General features: G+C 40.3%; 1 protein-coding gene across 6 annotated transcripts; it reads left to right on the top strand.

Moving 5' to 3' along the window:
- Positions 1-1,703: 1,703 nt before the first annotated feature.
- setd1a (SET domain containing 1A, histone lysine methyltransferase) lies at positions 1,704-25,242 on the top strand. 6 transcript variants are annotated; one of them, XM_089128581.1, is made up of 22 exons: positions 1,791-2,035; positions 2,589-2,659; positions 2,751-2,895; positions 3,140-3,238; positions 3,453-3,723; positions 5,279-5,403; positions 6,245-6,501; positions 6,601-8,296; positions 9,011-10,003; positions 10,090-10,260; positions 11,546-11,630; positions 11,709-11,869; positions 13,290-13,329; positions 13,500-13,704; positions 13,792-13,844; positions 14,200-15,536; positions 18,333-18,723; positions 18,951-19,129; positions 19,293-19,403; positions 21,179-21,298; positions 21,435-21,572; positions 23,318-25,242. In XM_089128581.1, the coding sequence occupies exons 3-22, from the start codon at positions 2,758-2,760 to the stop codon at positions 23,489-23,491; spliced, it is 6,744 nt and encodes a 2,247-aa protein (XP_088984707.1). In that variant the 5' UTR covers positions 1,791-2,035; positions 2,589-2,659; positions 2,751-2,757; the 3' UTR covers positions 23,492-25,242. The 6 variants fall into 6 exon arrangements, with proteins under 6 accessions (XP_039542051.2, XP_088984709.1, XP_088984708.1 ...); XM_039686117.2 differs by lacking the exons at positions 1,791-2,035; positions 2,589-2,659 and adding an exon at positions 1,704-1,765; XM_089128583.1 differs by lacking the exons at positions 1,791-2,035; positions 2,589-2,659 and adding an exon at positions 1,704-1,765 and having other exon boundaries at positions 14,203-15,536.

Consider the following 25,242-nt stretch of genomic DNA (forward strand, 5'->3'; position numbering starts at 1 on the left):
TTATGAACCAAATTCACAATAGCCTAAACCTATTTATCGAATAAATCACTCTTTCTATAAAGAATTTGCTTTAACAAAACTCTAAACACACTATCACTCACTAAAAGTAAAACACATTCGACAGTTATGCATTTATGTTCGTTAAACACAGGCAGGCAAAGTTATCCACAACTACAACACTGTTTTTCACACAAGGACTCAAAATAGTTTACACTTATTTCTAATTATATGATTAAAGTTAACCTGTAATACAAGAAGTCAGTTCAGACTCAGAGTATCACAATTGACTCAAAATGTGCACGTTGATACCAATAATGGATGGAAACAATATAATAGGTGGAGGAGGAAGAGTCACCTAAGAGGTGATAGACGAGGAGGAAGAGGAGGGGGATGAGAAAAAGCAAAGTGTGAAGAATGTTGTCAACGCTGGATCTGGAACAGAGGGGTTTTCCCAAGAGACGACAATTGTCCTGCAGGCCGGACCCAACATGAAGATGTGATGCTTGGCAGAACGAATCTCTCATTGACCTTGATTTTGCTTGAACATGCTTTTCATTTAGATTTAAAAAAAAAACCCTTAAAAAAAAAATTCTGTGCTACTGAGAAGTGCACATGCAAAACTAAAATGGGCATTTACCAATCAGTGGCCAATTCCAAACAATAAATGTTTTTCAACCATTTTTTCAACAGACTTGCTAAAATCATGAAGGCTTACCCCTAAACCAAGCCACCAGTTGATTAGAGCAAATTGGGTAAAGTGGTTGAAAATGCCCATTGTGTTTTAAACGCCCCACTGACTGAGAAACACCCACTAGTGTTCTGCAGAGGCCTGAATGATCTTGTGATCATCAACTATTATGTCCCACTAAGAATAGTGAAAAATACCCCCTTTTAAAAAAATAATAACAGTAACGTTACCTTTATAAATACTGTTCAGTAAATAACCTTTAAGATTGTTATAGCTCCATCTGCTGTTCACTAAAGTGTAGTGAGTTCTGAACTTGTGAACAGAATAAAATAAAATCTATAAAAATAAATGAACACTAATGACTAAAAGTTTCGTTTGAAACGTGAAGTTTTTCCTAGTCAGTACAATATGCATGGTGGAAAATGTGTCAATGAATCTCATCAACCTCTCGTAGTGCAAAAAAAAAACAAAAAAAAAAACACAGAAAGTTTTAATTGTAGCTCAAAAAGATTGATTTGTTTGCCTTGCTTTTGCTATTCAAGATTTCTTTAGGAATATAAGCTACGTTGTAATTATTTAATTCATTATTAAATTAATGTATATTATTTTGCCGTTCTTTTGTCTCTTATTTCTGCACATAGCTCAGGATTTATCATCGGCACCCAACTTCCAATATGTTGGTTTAACTATTTATCAAAGTAATATTGCAATAAAGTTATGCGATTATTCTTACCCCCTGTAAAGAAGAACCCACGCAGAGCCTGGCAGAGCCACGCAGCTGTCTCAAGTTCGTACTTCGATGACGAAAATGCAGATTCGCCTCAAAGAAGTTATGCTTACAACGGTCAGAATTATTTTGAGGTGATCGAAGAAAGGTAAAACCATAATTTTGTGTTTCATGTTAATGTATAGTACATTTTTACTTTTAATGAAAACATATAGTCACAATATATTTAAAATTATTGAATAAATAATATAAAACATAGCCACACAGTCGTTAATTGTGTGGAAAGTACCAGTGCCAATGCAACGGCTAAATATTTCTAGTGACTGATGGCGAGCAGGCGAGGCTCTCAGGTTAGTTACGCGATGGCCGCTTACTGTATTATGTTATTCTTTTCAGTACATTTCATTTTCTGGCAGAATTTAAAGAATTTTGCCTCATCGATATTGCACCGGAATACTAGCGACACCGTTTTATATCAGATTTAGGGCACACACATCAAAACGGAGCTAGATTTTAACCAAGGATTGTCTGTTTTTTTCCCGTCCGACACAGGCCTAGCTGTAGCGAGCTAACTTAGCGGCTGTCGGAGCGGGCAAACCTCAAGACGCGCGCTGCGTTGTGTGAGTGTTTTGGAACACCGTGTAGGAATAATTCATTTTGGTAGCGGATATTTGTGTCTATTCGTTTGCTATAAGTAATTGGCATTTGCCCTGACACATCATTTTTAAGTTGAGCTTTAGCTAGCTCGCGCTGTGAGCAGCTAGCAGCTTCAGTGTTTATTATGTTAGCTTGTTGTTGTTGCTAGTCGATGTGTCAGATAATACGTTTTACATTATAACTGCAGTGCTTCTTGCTTATTACTCTGTAATAGGCAGCATTAAGTCGTATTATTACTGTCTACATAATATATAAGAAATGAAACATTTTAACTCGGATATAACTTAAGGGAGGTCAGATCAGCTTGTCTGGTTGAAAACAAAATATTAAGAGAATATCATAATAAAGAGTTGACGAATTATAGCTCCCTAAATAGAGCTCCCTTTGTGTTTTTTTTTTTAAAGAAAGTGAAAACTTTTCATGTGTAACGTTAACTGTATTACATATACACAAATGTTTTGCCTTTTTACATTGTTTGCTTTATTGTTCTATTGATTACACTGTCATGTCATCAAGATTTAAGTGTTAGTGGCTGTTCTGCATGTGGACACGGTCAGATTGGTTGCCTGGTGAAGTAAATGAGCCAAGTAAAAAGCTTTTCTCACTGCGACTTTAACGTGAATCATTGAGTGCTGTGAGCTTCTACACAACATCTCAGTCTCCTCTCTGTCTCTGCAGTGATAGCATGGATCCGGACAGTGGGACGGACACTCAGCGAACTCTCAGTCTGCAATGGAAGAGCTATAAGCTTGTACAAGATCCCGCTCTCCGACGGGTGACTCAGAAAATCTACAGATATGATGGGATTCACTTTAGTGTACCGGTATGGACATGCATATATACTTCTAGCCGAAAAGCAAAACAAAACAGAGCAAGGAGTCAGCCTATAATTCTCCTTTGAACTGGCTTGTTCATTAAAAAAAAAAAAAAAAAAAAAAAAATATATATATATATATATATATATACACACACACACACACACACATACTTTTTTATTTTTTATTTTATTTTTACATTTTGTGTATGGATATTTAATTATGTAAAGATTGTGTTCTGCCTATTTTTAGGATTCAGGATTCCCACCAGTGGGGGACTTGCGTGATCCAAGACCCCGCAGAATCTGGTCTAGACACACAGAGCTGTCGCTGCCAGTGCCCAAATTTAAGGTATGCTTTTCTTTTATCATTTCAATGTATCATGCTGCTTTTCTGGTAAGATCTTTGTTCTTCTTTTTTTTGGTATTCTGCATGCTAACACATTATCAAAATCAAATCAAATCCTTTTATTGTCACACAACCATATACACAAATGCAACAGTGGGTGAAATTCCTGGAACCAGTGGGTGAAATTCATTACTTCATTTCTCTTTTTTTATCATAGTTGGATGAGTATTACGTAGGCCCTATACCACTTAAGGAAGTGACATTTGCAAGGTTGAATGATAACATCAAGGAGCCGTTCCTGGCGGAGATGTGCGCCAAGTTTGGTGAGGTTGAGGAAATGGAGATTCTGTTTCATCCCAAGACCCGGAAGCACTTGGGCTTGGCCCGCGTCCTCTTCACCAGCACTAGAGGGGCAAAAGACACTGTCAAACACCTGCACAATACTTCTGTCATGGGAAACATTGTCCATGTCCAGCTGGATATCAAAGGTGCGCCTCTCTCTTTAAATTTTTGTCTTTGATCATTAATATTCTGTAAGTAGCCTACTTTCTATATATGCTACCGTTCAACAGTTTGAGGTTAGTAAGATTTAATTTTCGAATGAAATTAATACTTTTATTTAGCAAGAATTCAATCAATTAATCAATCAGTTAAGCCATTTATAATGTTACAAAAGATTTTTTACATGAATGCTGTTCTTTTGAACTTGAAATATGAATCACGGTTTGCAAAAACATTTTAAGCAGCATGACTGTTTTCAACATTTATAATAATATTAGCTTGTTTCAATGATTTTTGTGGGGTCATGTCACTCTGAAGAGTAATGATGCTGAAAATTCAGTATTTCCATCACAGGAATAAATTATATTTTTAAAATTATATTAGAACAGAAAGTAATTATTTAAAATTGATTATAGTTGACAATATTTCTGTTTTAGCTTTTGGACGGTAGTATATATCCTCTGCTTACTAAAATGTAGAAGAAATTACTGCCTTATTTAATTGTGCTTACTAGGTTTCAGTTTGTTTGAATCAAGTCTTTGAAAAGTGTCTGTTTAGATGTTGAGTAAATTTCAAAAACACTGATAGTAAAACAATGTGTTGTCTCTTCCCAGATAAAAAAAAAATCTTGTTTTACTTACTGGTGTCGATCAATATTGGATATTTAATTCTGCATTTACTCATTTCACCCCTTTTCACATTTAGATGACCTTTTCTGTCATCGAATGCTCACTTAAAATTAAGACTACTCCAGTGCTCCCTAATAGTCAACTACACGTTAGTTAATGAGAAGAGGCTTGGTAGACTCGATTTTAATTAGTCGGGTAGTCGAAGAAAAAACTCCAAGGATTTGGCGAAGTCATGCAGTGACAGATCATTAACACGGCTGGTCCATGCGGTAATATGTCGGGCAGAAAATCCAAAGTGTGGGAATGTTTTGACGGTAAAGAATGACCACAAAAAGGTGACGTGACCTCAAACTTATCATTTAAAATATGTATGTAGTAGCCTAATGTTAGCTACTTTACTTGGCTGCTTGCTTTAATGTTAACGATAACTTAATTAAATGTGCGCTAATATTAGGCCATATCCAAGTGTTCATTAGGACTGTGGAAGCTAAATTATTACTCCGTTTACTGCACGAAATGTCTAACTTAACTTCCACATCCTCTCCATCGGAGGGGATTTTCTCACAGGCCGGCTACGTTGTGAGCAAGTCACAAAGCGCACTCATCCCAACAACTTGCACAAACTCGTGCTCTTTTCTAAAGCTGTTATTTATATTTTGTCACTTATTTTGTTTGTGTTCTGATCTGAGAAGAATTTATTTGTAAATGTAAAATGTTTGATTGTGTTTATTGTTAAGTTTTTACATAAAATGGGAATGTGTGCATTCCTATTTGCATATAAATGTATGTATAATAATGCTTGTTCATGTCTTGCTATCTCGTCATTTCATGAAAATATGAAACAGTGGGCAGGATGAAATAATGGCACCAGTCTGTACTGTAGTTGAATTTAAATGTGTGCATGTTTTTCTAGGCCAACAGAGGATGAAGTACTATGACTTGATAGTGAGTGGCTCATACACCCCTCAGACAGTGCCGACTGGAGGAAAAGCTCTCACTGACAAATTTCAGCCCCCAGCCCCAACACAGCCAGATACGGTGAGTACACAAACACATCTTAGCTCAGCTACACTGGAAAGAATGCTTTGCTTTCCCATAAGTGATGCAACTGTGTGCGGTTACCAGCCAACATTTCTTGTCGTCCTTGAAGCGCAGTGGCCTGCATTGGATTGAGTTGGCTTAGTAGTTTATAACGCATTACAGTCACTCAAATACCCATACCTGTGTTATTATCATGTCTTGGGTGGACCACAAAATGTGTGAAAGACATAGAGCTATCAAGCCTCTTACTAACTGTGCATTCTTGCCAAATGCAGTGCAGAGGAAAACCGTTTCTGCTGAAGATAGGAGAGATTGATTCTTTGGTGTATTTGAAATTAATTTAATTTTATAATTGATTCTTTGGTGTATTAGCTAGTTAATATTTTTGTGGAACCTGTGATTACATTTTTTCAGGATTCTTTGTTTAGAAAGTTAAAAAACAGCATTTATTTATGCTTTTTATTAAATACTTGTTTATTAATACTATTAATACTTTTGTAACATTATAAAAGTCTTGTCACTTTTGATGAATGCGTCCGTGCTGAATAAAAGCATACATTTCCTACTGACCCTTACATTTGCTCAGTAACGTAAGTGAAAAATAAAACACTACAAACAATTGGAGTCTGAAATATCAATTTGAGATGAATTTATTAGTGTTTTTTAAAGAGTTATTCAATTTTTACTTTTGAGTGTGTTAAATGACATTGAGTGTGTTTTATCATAAATGTAAAAATCACATATGGACAGTATCAACCAATACATTTAACAGTAACCGATAATAAGCATCACTCCTTTTTATCCTCTCTAAATGCTGTTATTTCTTGTCTTTTATTAGTCGTCTGATATCCGACGGAGGCTCTCCACAGAGCAGACGGCAGCTCCTGCTGCTGCTGCTGCGCCTCTCAACTCTGGCAACACCACCCCCTGTTCTGTGGAAACTGGGTTTGGAGACCAGCGCCTAGATACCCCTCCATCCTCAATGGGGGGGCCCTATACACCAGGTTCCTCTGCTTCTTCACAGGGTGGGGGCACCCCTTATACCCCTCGCTCTGGGACCCCTTTCTCCCAGGACTCGGGCTACTCTGTGGGCAGGTTGGTTCCTAATTTACATTTAAAGCAAATATTTCCTTGGTTAAGCTTCTTTAGCAAATTAAAAGAAAAAAAAAACATCCCCTGTTTTTTTTCTTTCAGGCATGGTGGATATACTAGCGCACAGAGTTATCCCCAGCAGGATATGCTTCCATCTTCCTCCTGCTCCTCTTCAGCGGTCTCTTCATCATCAGGATTCAAGCCCCCTCGCTTTCATGATGACCTACATGCTCAACCTCCACAAGAACCCTCCGTCTTCCACAGGGGTCGGCCGGGATATCCTTCATCTGCACCTTTCAGACCTAATGAACCTCCCTATCCGTATCCCAATGTTGGAGGTTCAGGGATGCACATGCCGCTACATCCACCCATGCCACCTCCAGGGCCTCAGTTTGAGCCATCTCCCCTGTCAGACAGAGAGAGAGACAGAGAAAGGGGTCACAGGGAGAGGGATCGAGAGAGAGACTCAGGAGGGCGCTATGGAGGTGGGATAAGCTCCCGTCGTTCCTCTTACCACTATCAACAGGATACTAACTCTTCGTCCACCTCTAAATCCTACCATTCGCACCACTCGCATCATCCCGACCGGCGAGAGGACCGAGAGGGCAGGGGCTACAGGCGGGACAGTTCAGGCTCCCGCTCAGGAGATCACGGGAGGCATCGGAACCACCATCACTCCCACAACCACCACAGCAGCAGTGGAGGTGGGTCGAGTCGGCGGAGGAGTAGCAGAGACCGTGAGTGGGAGCGAGACCGAGAAGGAGACTATAACAGCTCTGATCCGCGTTACGGAAGCCACTCAAACTCCAGCCACAACTCATCCAATAGCCTCTCCCCTCCCTCTGCCACCTCCTCTTATGGAGGATACTCGTCATCTAAAGACCTCTCCCCCTACGACACACCCTCCTCCTCCCGGCTGGAACCCTCGCCGGCCTTCCATCCTCAGCAAGGTGCCGGCGAGAGGGGTTTTGGAATGGGAGGTAGTATAGACAATGACTACCGTGCTCATACTCACCACACACCCCTGGCGCCGCCGCCTCCACCTCCTCCCCTGCCGCCGGCCTCCGTGATCGCGGCCGCTGTGGCCGAAACCCTTGGCTCTCTTGATTTCGGCCAGGACAGTCCCATTCGAGAAGAACAGTGGTCCAAACCTAAACGGCATCCCAGCACGCCACCCCATCCGCCTCCGACCTCCTCGCCTCCCCACGCCGCTGTACCGTCATCCTCCACCTCCCCGTCTTCAACGTCCCTGCCTCACCACCTCCCCTCTTCCACAGCATCCCTCTCTCCGCCGCCTCCACAACGTGACTCCTCTCCAGAACCAGACTCCACTAATGAGAGCCTGCCGTTCATGCACCACAGCAGCAGCTTGGACTCACGTATTGAGATGTTGCTGAAGGAGCAAAAGGCCAAGTTTTCCTTTCTTGCCTCAGATGATGAGGACGAGAAGGAGGACAAAGAGAGAGGAAAAACAGACGAGAACGCAGATGTAGGGGGGAACAAACTGCGAGAGGAGAATGGAGAACGGTCTAGTCACAAGAGACAAGGAGAGACTGAGGGAAGCCAACAGAGGAGGAGAGGAGAGAAAGATGGACGTCGCAGTAGGAGCAAGAGGCAAGGTGGTGGAGTAAGTGAAGGGAGGAAAACTCCTCCAGAGGTGGCCTCCTCCTCCCCTGCCATGCACGGTTTAGTGTCCGAGTCTCTTCAGGGCCAAATGCCGCCACCTCAGGAGGAGCACACAACCTCTGATACACACAGGGCTCCACATACCCCACCCACATACAATGGAGAGACACAGGTGAGTCCCCCCAGTTACATTTGGATGTATAATGGATCTATGAGCTTCTTTTTTTTTTTTTGATAGCAGGAAAATATTGAGTCAGTACATTAAACTAAGAAACAGGTAGCATTGATTATATTGTGATGTGGATCTCAACTGGTTGGAGTTGCCCAAAAATAAGATAACAGGCTAAACCACAGCAGAAAATTGGTTTAGTCGCTGAACACTGGCCGAAATGGTGTATGTCATTTCATCTCCAGAGGCCTAAATACTGTCTTGAGTTTTTACTTATTTTTCTTAGATTTGTCATACAGCTTTTGACAAATATGCAACAAATATGCTAAATAGAAGCTCAGCCGTTCTTGTTTGAGTATTGTAGCTATTTAAAAATATCTTCATTTGTGTTCCAAAGATGAACAAAAGTCTAATGGGTTTAGAATAACATGAACGTGAGTAAATAAAGAATATTCAATTTTGTTGAACTATCCTTTTATCTGTTGAAGCTGCTGAAATTTTATTTTCACAAGTATAGTAATTCTTACATGATGTAAGTGAACCTGTAAGCTAACAGAAATGAAACTGACATGCTTTTTTTAGTGTCTGTCATGTTCCTTTGCGCAGTGTCTGTATTATTTCTCAGTTTCGGTGCACCAATACATTTGAATCAAGTTTGAAATTGTCCTCCTCCCACACAGTGTTTAAAGTGTAATGTTCATAATCTCTTCTCCTCAGCCATCTCCTCACTCCTCTGGGGAGGATATGGAAATATCCGATGAAGATGACAATGCCATCACCACAGCGACACCCCATCCTGCTGCCTCTTCGTCCTCTTCACCAGCCACCTCCTCGCAATCTGCCCTCCCCTCACAAACTCCAGACCCCTCTGCAAGCCCCGCTCCTGACAACAGCCAGCACTTCAGCGCCACCATGCCGCCTCCGCCAATCCCGTCTTACCCTCCCCACCTCCCTCCCCCACCTCTGCCCGGCTTCTCCCTGCAGCCACCTCCGCCACCTGGGATACCTCCTCCGCTTCCTCACATGGAGCTGCACCCAGAGTACCCTCCTCCGCTGCCGCACCATATGTACGACTATGCCAGCTCCATGGAGCTCATGAGCCAGTATTGTGGCGGAGTGCCCATGTCATTCCAGATGCAGACGCACATGCTCAGTCGTCTTCACCAGATGCGAATGGCCTCCTCCAACAGCACTACGGCACCACCTGGAGAAGTCCCCCCTGCCTCTGAATATCCCCCGTCATATCACCTCCATTCAATTCCCCCTCCACATGTACATCCGCACCACCCATACATGGACCAAGATGGGAATGTTGCCTCCCACTACGACCAGGACCACCGCTACATCCCTCCTCACTTACCGTACGCCTACCCGGACCCTCATGCCGCCCAGCTTCCGCATCATCATGCCATCCCGCCTCCCCACAGCCCCTGGCCTCCTCACCTACCACCCCAGCAGTTTCCTTCCCACTATCCTCCACCTGGCTTTGGCACAGTGCCTGGTGTGGATGGAGAGCTGTACGCAGCGGCAGGTGACCAGATGGCCATAATGGGCCACAACCCCTGCGAGGCTGTAGTGCAGCAGGTACTGGCAGCTTTGATTGAGGAGATGAAGAACATCATGCAGAGGGACCTGAACCGCAAGATGGTGGAGAACGTCGCCTTTGGCACCTTTGATGAGTGGTGGGACCGCAAGGAAAGAAAAGCTAAGGTAACATCAGACGGTTTTCTTCATATTTGTTTTGATTGACCTACACTGTTCTTCATCCATGCCACCTCTTGCTCTCGTTTGCATAGCCATTCCAGACAGCCATGCGGGGAGTTGCGGTGGTGCGCGAGGAAGACAAGAAGGATGAGAAGACCAGCAACCGACCTCGAGAGCCACTTATGTCTCTGGTAGACTGGGCCAAGAGTGGAGGCATGGAGGGTTTCTCCCTGCGGGGAGCCTTGCGCTTGCCTTCTTTTAAGGTGCCTGACTTTACCACCTCTTTAACATCTAAAAATTAAATTGCCTCTCCACTTTCTTATATTCACACACATCTGATATATATATCGAATTTAGTGGCCGTCAAATGGAACTTTCAAATTGGTCTTGAAGCAGTCCTTACCCTTTATTTAATCACCATTTTAAAATGAATGAATATATCCACACAAAATAAATGACCTCCAATACACGTGAAAGAAAAACATTGTATGTTTTGTTGGGCTAATTTATGTAAATATTTATAAAAATGATTGTTTTGTACATAATTATTCATAATCGTCAGTTTGACAGAAATAGTGCAGACATACATTAATAATTCTCTCCTTATGGTCGATAGTTTTGATTCAAACACAACAGACATGGTTGTTGCATAAAGAACAAATGTTTAATCAAATCAACCGAAGCTCAAATCGGGTCAATATTTGCAAACAACAGAGAAATAATGTGTCGTAATATGATCATTTGATGAATTTATTTTTTATTTATTATCCAGTTAAGTCTGACATCTCCACAGTCCAAACGCTCAATCACAAAATCAAACGACAAATGATTTTAGTGTGTACTAGGGGTGTGACAATATATTGTTTCACAGTATATTGCAATACAAAAATGCATCATGGATAGTGACAATATATATTGTGGATAATTCACCCAAAATATGTGAGGAAAAAAAAGTTTACAGAGTTTTAGTGTCAGTACTACATTAAACTACTACATATAATGTTGAATAAAATGTATAATAATGCAATGGGTGGGATATTTGTGGGTCCTTTTGTTACCAATAAAAAGTGGCCAAATTTTTTCTTAAATATATCTAGTCAGTCAGAGTGCTAGTATATTCGTCTAAAATAATTCTGCATTTTCAGCTTCAGAATCATGAATATTTTTATTCTGGTGTCACGATTGTCCTGTGCATTGGGTTTCCAGAACCAAGTCAAAGCCTATTCATTTACACCCACAATGTAAAATCCAATTTAGCATTTCAATCAACAGTTCATTTTTTGTTAACTTTTTCAGTATCACAATAATTTTGGATCATGAGTTCAGTATCGTGATATTTATCACAATATCGTGACATCGATATTGTAACACATACTGATCGAAATCATAATCTAAGCCTTTATATCCATACCAAAATCTCTGTTGGCTAGTCAGTGATTCATCTTTTCTGAATTGTTAAAATATTGTTGTCCGGGATGCTGTGAGAGACTGTAGTGTACACCCTGAGTTTTTAAAAACTATGTTATTAACGAGGAATGTGTTCTTCAGGTTAAGAGGAAGGAGCCTCAGGAGCTTGTCGAGGGTGATGAGCTGAAGGCCAGGCCTTCCACTCCAGCCGATGAGGAAGATGAAGGTATGGTCCTCAGGCTGTTTTAGAGATCGCATCCATCTGTCTGTCTGTCTGTCTAAATGTTTTTTCTCTCTCTTTCAGACTCCTATCAGGGGAAATCTGCAGACACTGCTACAGGAAGAATAGAGGAGAGGCGTGTGGCAGACAGAGGAGCAGCCAGAAGGAGGAGCAGAGCCAAGGCGCGTAAGCCATACGACCTAGACAGTGAGGGAGAAGAAACATCAGATGGTTCCTCTGAGAAGGTTGGTTTCTATGCCATTAAGTTTGTCCTTTTTGTGTGTAGTAGTGGACACAGGCTGGATTAGAGTGTTCCATTACTTCATTACAACTTGAGAGCTTTATGCAAAGAATGCCACTCCAATGGCCTGCACCAAGGAGTTGCAGAGGCTCATTATGTTTTTAAGATGCATGCCTCAGCCAAGCGCACACGGGAAGTTGTTGTTGGTTAAGAGTCGGCAAGTTAAAAGGCTCCTCCTCACTTGAGCTGGTTTCTGTGAACGTCTACAGAACTGATGTGCTCATAGTCAATCTACTGACTTCTGATCTTCTGATGAATCATTCTAAATCTGTGTTATTTTAATATCATTTAAATATTATTGTAGTATTAATTATTATTATTTTTTTTTAAACTTTTATTTTTTATTGGTTTATATCGATTTTTGTAAATTAATTATTATTTTTGAATTAGCTTTATTTTTTACATTTTTATTTTAGTACTGTTTTTATGTGCGTTTTCTATTTTATGTTAGTAAAATAAGTAAAAATTTTATTTTATGTCCAAGGCAACATGTCAACATGTCAGCAACATTTTTAAATAGAAATAAATAAATAAATACTATTTTTAATAGTTTTAATGAATCTTAACAAATATGTTCTATATTGATAATGAACCAATGTATCTGAACAACCTTATAAATTGAGAAATTCTTATTTTATGTTTAAAAAATACAAATAGAATATCATACATTTCAAATTCCAAAAAAAGATGGCTGACACTGTTGTGTACATTCTGTGAGTGAGATCCCACCCTCTACAGGCGGGTTGAGAACATGCGGAAATAGCCCTCACTACTGGATGTAGTCTTTAGCCTCTGGCCAAAAATCCTCCGATGGCGCAAAATGACAATCGGAGGATTTTTTTCCAGACAAAAATACATAAATCTCTCGTCTCAGGGGGATATGAGGGTTGAAGCATGATAATTTGAAAATACTATGGGTTTCCTACAAATACAAAGCTTAATGTTAAATCCTGAAGTATCCCTTTAATTTCTGGAATTATTTCAGGTATGTAGATATTTGAATACCCAACTGTTCATGACTGACAGATCAATATTTATTTACTGTATACATTTATAATTATTTTTTTCTCCCATATAGAGTCACTATACATTGTGGGATGCCCATGAAGGCAAAAAAGGCTATCTAGGTCAATATGTTATGTAGCTTTTTACTTTGCTATTTTAAACCCTTGGTTTTAAATATGAAAGAATTTCTCCCATTTTGCGAGTATATTATGCTCTACTTATTTGTTTTTCCATTAAATAATGGCTAGATGGCAGCATTTCTTCTTTTCTACAAGTGCTGTGGACAAATATTAATCAGATGAGTTCAAACATGTTATTGTTACTATTGTGACTGGTGACTCCTCATGTTTTGTGTTTAGGAGGAGGATGAAGACAGCGACAAAGTGGATGAGTCAGAAGGTATGAAGCCACCTTGTTTTTCTTTCATTCTGTGCTCATTCATTTGGGCTCTTGTTGCTATTTGCTCATTATCACAACAATTTTAGGCTTTTATATGTATTTCTGATCATATCTTGTAGATCATTGTTTTTTGATTTCCAACTATTTTCTCTATTGCTCTTGTTTTTCAGATGAAGCCTTCAGTGCAGACAGTGATGATGAGAGTGTTTCTTCCTCTTCTTCTGAGAGTTCATCATCCTCCTCCTCGGCATCGTCTTCCTCCTCTGATGAGGAAGATGAAGAGGAAGGTGAGCAGGCTGCAGAGAGCGAGTCATTGGATACAATGGATGAGTCTACAATGGACAGCATAGCTATGGACAAAGAAAAGGGTGAAAGGTATGTCCCTCTGTGAGAACCGATGCGATGAAGAGTGTTGTGTCGTTGGACTGAAAAGTTGACATGACTCGTGTCTGTTTTTTACAGGGACAAAGCCAGCATTGACCAATCATCAGTTACTGCTGCGGAGGTCAAACTTGGTCAGTTAATGATCACTTTGTTTTTTAGGGAATTAAAGGGATAGAATACATTGTCAGCATTAATTCATCCTCATGTCGTTCCATTTCTGTATGACTTTCTTCTGCTGAACACAAAATATTCTTTGAAATATGTTGGAAACAGTTAACAACATTCTTATTGTATTCAAGTCAATACCGGTTTGGAATGACATGAGAGTGAGTAAAGTATGATAGAATAAAAAAAAAAGTTGGTGCACTGTCCCTTTAATGAGCAAATATATAATATATATAATATAATTTGAAACTCCCTGATTTTTATTGTCAAAAATATCATAAGTTTTGTGTTCACTTTATTATTTCTTTCTTTAACTACCAGAAGAAGAGAAAACGCCTACTGCTGTGCCTTCATCATCTCCATATCCCCGGCCTTCTTCCCCTATCCTCCTCCTCCCCCCACTCAAGAAACGGCGCAAAACAGTTTCTTTCTCAACGGAAGAAAGTGAGGTCAAGCCCCCCATTCTGTCATCTTCTGCTGCCTCTCCATCTCCCACTCCTGTCTCACAAGCTTCAGACATTCCTACTTCCACTTCTCCCGGAAGCACACCCACAGCAGCTGCTCCACCCGTCGCCTCCAAACCCACCCCAATGCTCCTCCCATTTGCTTCTCGTCCCAGTGAAAGTAACGCCCTGACTTCCCCTGCTTCTCCTTCCTCTGTTCTTACTGTCCCTCCACCAGTGCGTTCCCTGCGGCCTGATGAGCCCAAAAGGAGTCCAGGTACCCCTCCATCTCCACAAACTCCCACTGCCAAAAACTCCTCTAAACGTGGCAAAGACTCCCCTAGAACTCCCCCTGTGCCCGTCTGTCTCACGGTCCAGAACCTCCCGCTGGACCATGCCTCCTTGGTCAAAATGGCCTATGAGGAGCCCGTCCCTGTTCCAACCACACAAAAGGGTCGCATACGTGGCCGCCCTCGGACACTCAGCCAATCAGTTTCTGGCCCTCATCTGCATCCCGCTGTGGAGGAAGAGGATGAAGAGGAGCTGGAGCAGCGACTGAAACTCAGGGAGCAGCTGGGAGTGTCCAGCCTGCTGCAGCTGGCCTCTGCCCCTAAGCCTGACCTGTCTGTGCTGGCCGATGTGGCGCTGAAGATGGACCCGGAGGCAGATATCGACTCAGAAGAGACCGAGACCTCAGATGAGGCAGAGGAGCATAAGCTGGAGGAGGAAGAGGGCGACTTCTTTGCCCCACACCCACGTCAACCACTCCTGGATCCAGAGGGTCTGTTCGTCCTGCAGGAGCACAACTATTCTAAAATTCATGCGCCTCCACACCTCACATCTCCACAAAAGAGGACGAAACAGGACCCCACCGTCCTGCTTCCTGCAGACCTCAACCAGCACGGTGTTCAGGAAGCACCCGAAGAAGTCATTGGGGAAGCTCTTGCCGCCAGGGGTGAAGCTCCGGAGCTATACGAGGATCTTTCCGGATTGGGCCTGCTGTGCGACGCCAAGGACGCGGCTGAGAAACAGAGCAAGAGTCTCGGCCCACCATACAAGAGGAAAGGAGCAATTAGCAAAGAGATGGAGATGGAAGAGAGGGGGAAAGCAAAGAGCAAGAAGAGAAGTAGGAAGGACAAAGAAAATGAGGAACTTCAGATCTCGAAGAAACAGAAGGAGAAACAGATTAAGAAACAGAGGAAGCGGAAGTTAGAGGTTTGTGATTCTGTCTGGTTATCATTACAGTACTTGAGTGAGAATTAAAGGGTTAGTTCACCCAAAAATGAAAATTAAGTCATTAATTACTCACCCCTATGCTGTTCCAACCCCGTAAGACCTTCGTTCATCTTCGGAACACAAATAAAGATATTTTTGATTGAATCTGAGTGCTGGATCACTCTTCCATTGGCTTCCTAAGGGACTGGCTCTTGACGGCCCATAAAGTCATTAAAGAAAATGTTTAAATATTCCATGTGCCTACAGCGGCTCAATTATAAGTTTATCAAGCGACGAGACTACTTTTTTGTGCGAAAAAAACATAAATAACGACTTTATTCCACTATTCCATTACTTCCTTATTGGCGCATGCGCGAGAACTGAGACGAGGACGTTCTCATTCGACCACTTCTTGTTACCGGCTGCTCACCGCTTAGGAGTTTTACCGCCCCCTACCGTATAAGATGATAATAAGGCACACTGTCGTTTTTTGAGAAGATTAAAGGCTTTTAAGTGCACCTTGTAGTGCGGAAAATATGCTAATTGAAAAGCGTATGTACAGCGCGCATCTTCCTCTGCTTGTAAACAGAAAGTTTTGCACTTCCAGCTATATCAGCACATCATCTTATACGGTAGGCGGCGGTAAAACTCCTAAGCGGTGAGCAGCCGGTAACAAGTCGAAGGAGAATCAGTCCTCGTCTCAGTTCTCGCGCATGCGCCAATAAGGAAGTAATGGAATAGTCGAATAAAGCCGTTATTTATGTTTTTTTTCGCACACAAAAAGTAGTCTCGTCGCTTGATAAACGTATAATTGAGCCGCTGTAGGCACATGGAACATTTAAACATTTTCTTCAATGACTTTATGGGCCGTCAAGAGGCAGTCCCTTAGGAAGCCAATGGAAGAGTGATACAGCTCTCAGATTCAATCAAAAATATCTTTATTTGTGTTCCGAAGATGAACGAAGGTCTTACGGGGTTGGAACAGCATTGGGGTGAGTAATTAATGACTTAATTTTCATTTTTGGGTGAACTAACCCTTTAACATTTAAACATCAGTTACTGTAATTGTTGTGTGAGGATTGTAGTCTAACCTCGCCCCAGAGACAGTCTGTATATGCTATCTATTTGAAATAGACTTATTTATATCAATGAACAGTCAGATCCCAAACTGAATGCCACTAAAATAGGTCAGATACATGTGATGTGCTTGTCTTGCATTATGGTCATTGTATATTAAACTTAAACACTCAAGCAACGTTGACAGTTACAGACATGTTTATTCAAATCAACTGATTCAATAGGCAGGACCAATAAGTTCAAACGTAATGGCATATTATAAATAGATTTGCTCAAATAAGCACGTCATGGTTATTGTTATTCGTTACCACGAAAACCAGGTTTTAAAGGGTTGTTCACCCAAAAATTATGTCAATAATGACTCACCCTCATGTCGTTCCAAGCCCGTAAGACCTCCGTTCATCTTCAGAACACAGTTTAAGATATTTCAGATTTAGTTAGAGAGTTTTCTGTCCCTCCATTGAAAATGTATTTACGATATAGTTTCCTTGTCCAGAAAGAAAATAAAGACCTCATCAAAGTAGTCCATGTGACATCAGTGGATTTGTTAGAATGTTTTGAAGCATCGAAAATACATTTTGGTCCAAAAAAATATCTTAACTGTGTTCTGAAGATGAATGGAGGTCTTACGGACTTGGAACGACATGAGGTTGAGTCATTAATGACATCGTTTTAATTTTTGGGTGAACTAATCCTTTAACGCTTCTCGGGTATGAAAAGTATGTACATATGGCAAGTAAAGCTTGACGTGTAAATGACTAGTATATCTAAGTCGACTTGCAGCAACAGTATTTAGTCGACTAGTTTTGCACATCACTATGATATGTAGCATAATTATTTTTTACATTCATGTTATTTTAGTCACATTCTATTGCATTAACAACTGATACAATTAAACAGTTTTCAATAGGCCTGGATAAAATGTAGGTAATTCTTGCTGTGCGGTGAATGTTTATGAATGGGATCTTATAATTTTGACTTTAATAAGATTTCCCCCCAAAATAGGCAAGACCTCCATGATTCCTGTTATTTCTGATGACAAAGCACTCGAATGAGACAAGCTCGTAATTACGACTTGCCAACTTGTAATCACAAGCTCTTTGCTGGGTTTAGCTAACCTGTTTCACCTGTTGCACCAACTAATAATATGACCAAGCTCAACTGTGCCCAGCATAGATCAGCTAGTGTAACTGGCCCCCGCTCTTTAACGCTTTCACTCAAATAGATGCTCCTATTGTTTTTGAGCCATATTGTTTAAATGCTGCTCTGATTGCGAAACAACAATAATAGTTTGATGTGGATGTATGTTAATGCACGTTTTTTTTTGTTGCTGCTTGTAATATAACTATTCCCGAAGGGGTAACAACTAATTTTAAATTTAAAAAGCTTGTAGCTTGAAAAGCTGCCTACTAGTTTCAACATTAGTCCTTGTGTGAGGAACTTTGCAACATCTTGCATATTTTGTATACATATTTACTCAATGTTATACATCCTGGTTAAAAGGCACTTAGCTTTGTTAGGATGTAACTGTCACGATAATTTCAACATGTTTCAGGCTGTTGCGATATAACAGTTTGTCCTATAAACCCACAGAATTTGAACTGCTTTCCACTGTTCTGCATTGTTGGGTAATACTGATGAGTTTGCCAAATAGTGTCCGAATGTCCCCCTTTTGTGTGGAATTTGTCTGTTTTCTAACATTTCACACTCTTTTGTCAGGATTTCGAAGAAGATGTGGATGTGGAGCAGTTGGAGTCTGGTGAGCTTTCCAGCTCCAGTTCTGAATCTGGAGACTCTGAATTTGGGTTGGAGAGATCACTGGAGTTTGAAAAGGAAGAGGTTAGAAAGAGCGAACGACTTTTTCTTCAGGAAGCCGGCTTGACCCCCTCTACTCAGCGGCGGCCCAAACACGTGCCCGCGGCAGATCCTATACTCCGTCCCTCTTACAAGAACCGCAGCGAGTTTGAGCAGATGACCATCCTGTATGACATCTGGAACACTGGTCTTGACCAGGAAGATTTGAGACTCCTGAAGAGCACCTATGAAAAACTGCTGCAAGATGACCATGGCACCGACTGGCTCAATGACACACACTGGGTCCCTCATACCAATATCCTTACACCTGCCTAAGAACAAAAATGTGTAGTTGATACAAGCAAAGTCAGAAACTTTTATTGGTCATACAGCAGCCAATATTATTAGCATTACCAGTATACCAAATTGAGTTTGAGCTAGAAGTGTAAATTCCTAGTAAAGGGAGTAAAGGGAAGGAGAGCTCTGCTATTGCCTTCTCAGTTGATTTTGCTCAAGGTTTGTCCCTTAACCTCTTGCCTGCACTCACCAACATCCCGAACCCCCGTCGGAAGAAGAAGACCCCAGATGGGCAGCTAAGAGAGCATGTCACTGGCTGTGCTCGCAGTGAAGGCTACTATGCCATCAGCCGCAAGGAAAAAGACGTCTACCTTGAGCTAGACCAGCCAGTGACTGTGCAGGAAGTTGGGGACTATGATACTGCAGTAGGTTCACTTTTTTAACAACTCACATGTGTGTTAAACTTGTAATTAAAGCCTTATTTATGTTTTTTTAGAGGGGGTTGTTGTGTGAAGATATTTGTTGTGTGAAGATAAGTAGTTTCTATCCATCTGAGCAGCTTTCACTCACTCTCTCTGTCCGTCACAGGGCTCGAATCGTCTGCTGTCTGAAAGGCGCTCCGAGCAGCGGCGTCTCCTCAGTGCTATCGGCACTCAAGCAGTGATGGACTCAGACCTGCTGAAACTGAACCAGCTGAAGGTAAAGTTCTTTAGTTCATTGACACCACCATGACCTTGATCATACTATCAACACTTTGATTGCGATGACCTCACATCTCCTTCTATTCCAGAAACTCCCTTTAGCTTTTCAGTGCATAATTCATAGCATTCCATTTAATGTTTGACTTGCAGTAAGTGTAATGCCCGTATAATGGATGGTAGCCTGGTAGGTTCACCGGTTGGTCATTGACTACCCTTTGTAGAATAATTCATACCATCCAAACAGCTTTATAAAGTCTGCTGACTCCTGTGCCATTGACCCTGACGGGCTCCTTATCAGATGTTTTGGCTGTTGTAATGCTCTGTAAGCTCTTTGACTTTGAGTTTATGTGTTCAAAGTTAAAAGGTGTTCCTTTAAAAGCATTTCTTATCATAGGACCCTCCTGTATTGCATTTTCTTTGACGACAAAGCGTTAATGAATGAACTCTGTTGTTTGGAAAGAGTTAATGAATGTTTTTGAAAGGGTGGACATTGTTGGTTTATTGTACTGCTGATATTGAGGTACTTCTCACAAAGGATCCCCTATGGGTCTTAAATGTTATTATTTTTCACTGGGAAGCTGGATTATAATCGGCCAGCTGGATTTATGTGCTTTCTGTTGTAAAAGGCATTTACCAGTCCATTTATCAAATGTTTATTTCTGTCTGTCTGTTTTGGGGGAAAAAACCCCAAAAAACTTGCATCACAATAAGTGTATTGTGATTGTCAAAACATTTGGTAACTAAACAGAAGTTTAGTGACAACACAATGTTTACTTGGTACAACTAGGTACAGTAGATACATGTTAATTTTTCTCAAGAAAAAATATCTCACCTAATGCTGTAAACATACAGTGCCCTTGTCAGCTGGTATTATTATTAAAGGTTAAAAATAACAACTCAAAAAATAAATATAATCCATTTTCATAGCAACGTTATAATATTTTAATGATATAGGTAAAAATATAATAAATATGTAATATAGTTATCATATTTAGCAAAATACTCCTCTCTATAGCATTTATTTACGTGCTATGGGTCATTAAATGGGGTTTCTGAGGTAAATGTAGTGTTGCGTGACATTGTTCTCCAGCTGTTTTATGGCTCTATTTCCATGGTTGAGAAACACTTATCAATGGATTTTAATTACGTTTCGGTGAGAACATGTAAAAAGTGACAATTGCGTGAGTCTTGCGCTGAATTCGTGAGAGTTTTCAGCCCTGCAGATTCAGTTTCTAAAAAAATTTGTGGATGTGCTTGTGCTGCCGCGGTCTTGTTCATTTGCCATGTTGTTTGTCTATCTCTACGCTAAGCCATAGAGATAGATTGCTTAGAGCAGCTAAAAAATCGAAATCGAAAGTACAACATTTTCTGCTATAAATAGTCTCTCCATATAACATAATCGCATTGGACCAATGGTAATACAAATGTGTTTACTAGCCGTAGTAAACTTATCCTGATAGTTTTTGGCATGCAGTTTCAAACTCTCAAAACAAACTTCTTACAATCTTCGTTTTTGGCCTGATTTTGTTCAAAATGACATCACATTAGTTCATTTTTCCATTTCGAAGTATATCGGGGCCTTAAAAGGTCTGCATGTGATTTAATACCAGCGTCTATCTTAATTAGAATTTAATAGCCAAAATATTGTCGAGCTTACTCAGTCTGTATATGGCTAAATTCTAGATAATGTACATAATATATTCTTGTGCCTGTAGTAAGTATAGTCTATCGTATACATCTTACTTCAAATTTATGATTGAATTCTGCTTGCAGTTCCGTAAGAAGAAGCTGAGGTTTGGCCGCAGCCGAATCCATGAATGGGGCTTGTTTGCCATGGAACCCATTGCTGCAGATGAGATGGTCATTGAATATGTGGGACAGAATATCAGACAGGTGAGCCTTCTAGCTGGGGTATAACTAACAGCTATGACAATTATTTATACTAGGAAGTGAGTTCGGTTCTTCTTGAGGAATACGTGCTTGTTGATGAATTGGTGTTAATCGATTGTGTTTGTTGCTTCAATTGTAGATGGTGGCTGATAATCGAGAGAAGCGATATGCCCAGGAAGGCATCGGGAGCAGCTACTTATTCCGTGTCGACCATGACACTATCATTGACGCCACCAAGTGTGGCAACTTAGCTCGGTTTATTAACCACTGCTGCACGGTAAGTACCCACCTAATGACGCATATATAGCCATTTATCTCAAGTACCACATGACCTGTGATAAACATATTGCTGCCGCTCCGTAATGTGAATAAATACTTGTTTTTGGAGTACATTTATATAGACCACCCATTAAAGTTTTTAATTATTTTAATTATGTAATAATGTTTTTAATGTTCTCTATTTACGGATATGTTGAGACACGCATATCCGTAAATCATATACTCATATAGCGAGTGACGTATTTATGCAATTTCCCACAATAACAGTCCGGCAGGTCTACAATAGTCTAAAACTCTTAAATAGGCTTAGCATAGCGAATGAGGGTAAGACAAAAACATGTTTTGAATGAAGGATTGATTGATCATTTAAATTGTTAATTTTGAAAAAAAAAAAAAAGTTACTTAGTGTACCTTTTAAAAACACATGCAAATGATAAACTTTTGTGCCAGTAATAATTATGTTGACTGTCCCAAGTGTCTTTCACACCATTATAAATGGTAACAGGTGGTCTTCCAGAAGAGCAGATTTTTGTCCCCTGTCTAATCCTATGCTTATTTATTGCTTGATCTGACTTGCTTAAAGTTGCATCTGGTCTTTACATGGTCTGTAAAAGCCAAGAAAAATGCATGTTTTTTTTCTTGCTCCATCTGTCAATGGAATTTGTGTTTGCACCATGGTGATCATCCCCTCCAGCAACCCAACATGAGCTCATAGATTTTGTTAAACACATACCCCATAGAGCTATGCAGTATGCAGTGGAACAAACTCTCAGAAATGGAACATTTAAAAATGCGAAGATCTCCTATGGGAAGGAACGTAATAGTGGTTGACTGATATTGTGTTTTTGATGGCAGATGCAGGCCGATCTCTCTCTCTCTCTCTCTCTCTCTCTCTCTCTCTCTCTCTCTCTCTCTCTCTCTCTCTCTCTCTCTCTCTCTCTCTCTCTCTCTCTATATATATATATATATATATGGTCATATATTTATTTATACATATTTGGGCTGTATTTATTTTAATCAATATTTAATGAATTATAAATAAATTAGACAAATCGTTAAAATAAACTTGCTTAAACTTTAGATGGCAACTTCTTGATTCTGCAATCCTAGTATTTTTAATAAAAAGTAAACGCTGTAACAGACCACTCAGTCAGTAATCTGGTAATCAAATAAAGACAAGGTAATGATATGAATGAGACTCAGTGGGCAACTGGATATAGCACAGCATATTTTAAAATGAAGGTTTCGATTGTATCTCCTGTGGAGCTGATCTTCTGTTCGCATTCACTTACTTCACACGGACCGACCGTCACTCGTAGGAACACGTTTTTTTAGGCTACAAATGCACACTAAGTTCTTCAGCCTGATTGTTTGCCTTTTCTGTTGCATATAATATAAAAGCAAACACTACTTTTTCGCAACCATTTACTTCCTTTGTTTACCAGTTCGGTCTAACCAAGAATTAGATTTGACTGACAGAGATTGTAAACTACTGAAGACGGAGAATGTGAATGAGCACTGTGTGATCAGGTGCTGGCGTTCTCCACCGCCGCCCGTCAAAAAAAAAAAGTCCAGAGCACCATCAAAATAAAAGTCCTGCTTTCAACACATCGCCCCAATCAGAAAAGCGCATTAAAAACTTTAAAAAGGCCAAATATCGGTGGATGTATCTGCCTTGGCTATATATCGGTTGACCACTAAAACCCATATTTATCCATGATTTCATGTACTTCTCTTTCACAGCCCAACTGCTATGCCAAAGTGATTACCATCGAGTCTCAGAAGAAGATAGTCATATACTCCAAGCAGCCTATTGGTGTGAACGAGGAGATCACGTATGATTACAAGTTTCCCATTGAAGAGAACAAAATCCCATGTTTGTGTGGCACGGAGAACTGCAGAGGAACCCTCAACTAAAAGTGTCCTAGTCCTTCCCCAATACAAGACTTGCCAATCAGCTTTCCTGGCCCACAAGCTATTTTTCTCAGAGCGCTCAAAAACGTAGGTATTGTGTAAAGGGAGAACGTTTGGTCAGACTCTTTGAAAAGCTTCTATACAGAGACACAGTGTCGAGATGTTTAGTCCAGGGCCATTGGGATCTCAGCACTGCCGCAAGACCCTGAGTTCCACCTGTGAATTATTTTTCTCTCGTGTCACAAGGTCCTTATCTAATTTCGTTCCTCCTGTTGCAGCGGTGCGTGGTGGTGTTGTTTTTGCCAAGGTCTATGCTTTGAAATACCGCTATTAATCGACTGCACACACACACATATTCCGCTCACTTCTGCACAGCACATGACAGTGCGGCACCCTTAGAGTGCCGGGTCTTTTTTTCAAGGGCAACTTTTAAAAACCTACCTAAAGACATGGATTTAAGACTTGTGTAATGCTGCACCCCTGTTCTGAGAGAGAGTATTAATTTTAGTTTATTTATTATTATCCATGTTCTGATGCCTGTCCTTTCATGTCATTCATTTAGGTCAGATCTAGCACTGTACCTTCTTTTAGATTATTTGCGTAGAATCACCTCTGTCTATTTTTATTTTTATTTGAAGCTGTTTTGACGCACGTTTCTTTTCGAAACTTCCTCTGAGCTGAACCTATCTAAATTAAAATGTCCCCTTTGCCAGCATGACATGCTGGTATTCTATAACTTTATAAATTATTTAGTATTGTAAGTGACATTGTACATTGCCATTTTATTTTCATAAATGAGTTGTTGCAATGCCAGTTCACTGTAACAACGCCGTTATTATAGAGGTTTATATCTACCTCCCATTATTTTTAAACACCCCTTACATGAAGTCATTACCCTTTCATCAATAGTTTTTAGCAATATAAGGAAAGGGCAGATGTGGTTATCTTTTTGGTGTGTTGAAATAAATGCACATTGATATTTTAGCTGAAGGATAGCATTATTCATTGGATTTTCTTTGGCCATTGATATTTTAGTGGACCACTGAACAATGAATGGGGTATATGTTTTGAGATAAAGCACTCTACTTTGGGGCTAGTAACTCCTCTCTGCTAAAGAGAACATGCTTGCACAAATATGTGTGTATATATATATACACACAGAGAGCGGATTTTCTAAGAGTTGAAAGAGTTTGCGTGTGCATATTTGAACACAAAATCGATGTCCCAAGTCCCTTGAAAGATGTGCAAAGATTCGCTAAAACGTCTGTTCCTACTGTTCTTTCCTTTCGTGTTACTGGTCATCTGTCTCTCTCTCTCTGCTCTGCCATAAATTGACATGTTGACATTACTTATTTACTTCCCCTCACCCCATACCCCCCCTTTGTCTGAGGGCCTTGCCAGCACTCTGTTCCTTTGAGAGGAAGACCTGTAAACTATGTAGATTTATTGCAGTCTTTCAGTAAAAACTGATCCACTGAAGTGTAACCATAAAAAAAGGACAAAAAAGTTAAAAAGAATTACATGTAAATATTGTAGAGGTGTTTGTTTCTCGTAGAAACACACTGGTTCTAGTATGTAAATATGTTCATCCTTTTCCTACTTCCCATTGCAAGAAAATAATTGTACATACCTATCATTCAGGGTTTTTTTCTTTTAATTTGATTTAAAGTTTTAATATTATTTGCAATATTTCTCTTGTATTAATGCGTTGGACCCTTTATTAATGGTGCATTAAAATATTTTTTAAAAAATAA

The sequence above is a fragment of the Pimephales promelas genome, chromosome 3, assembly GCF_988280905.1.
Source record: "Pimephales promelas chromosome 3, fPimPro1.hap1.1, whole genome shotgun sequence".
Lineage (NCBI taxonomy): Eukaryota > Metazoa > Chordata > Actinopteri > Cypriniformes > Leuciscidae > Pimephales > Pimephales promelas.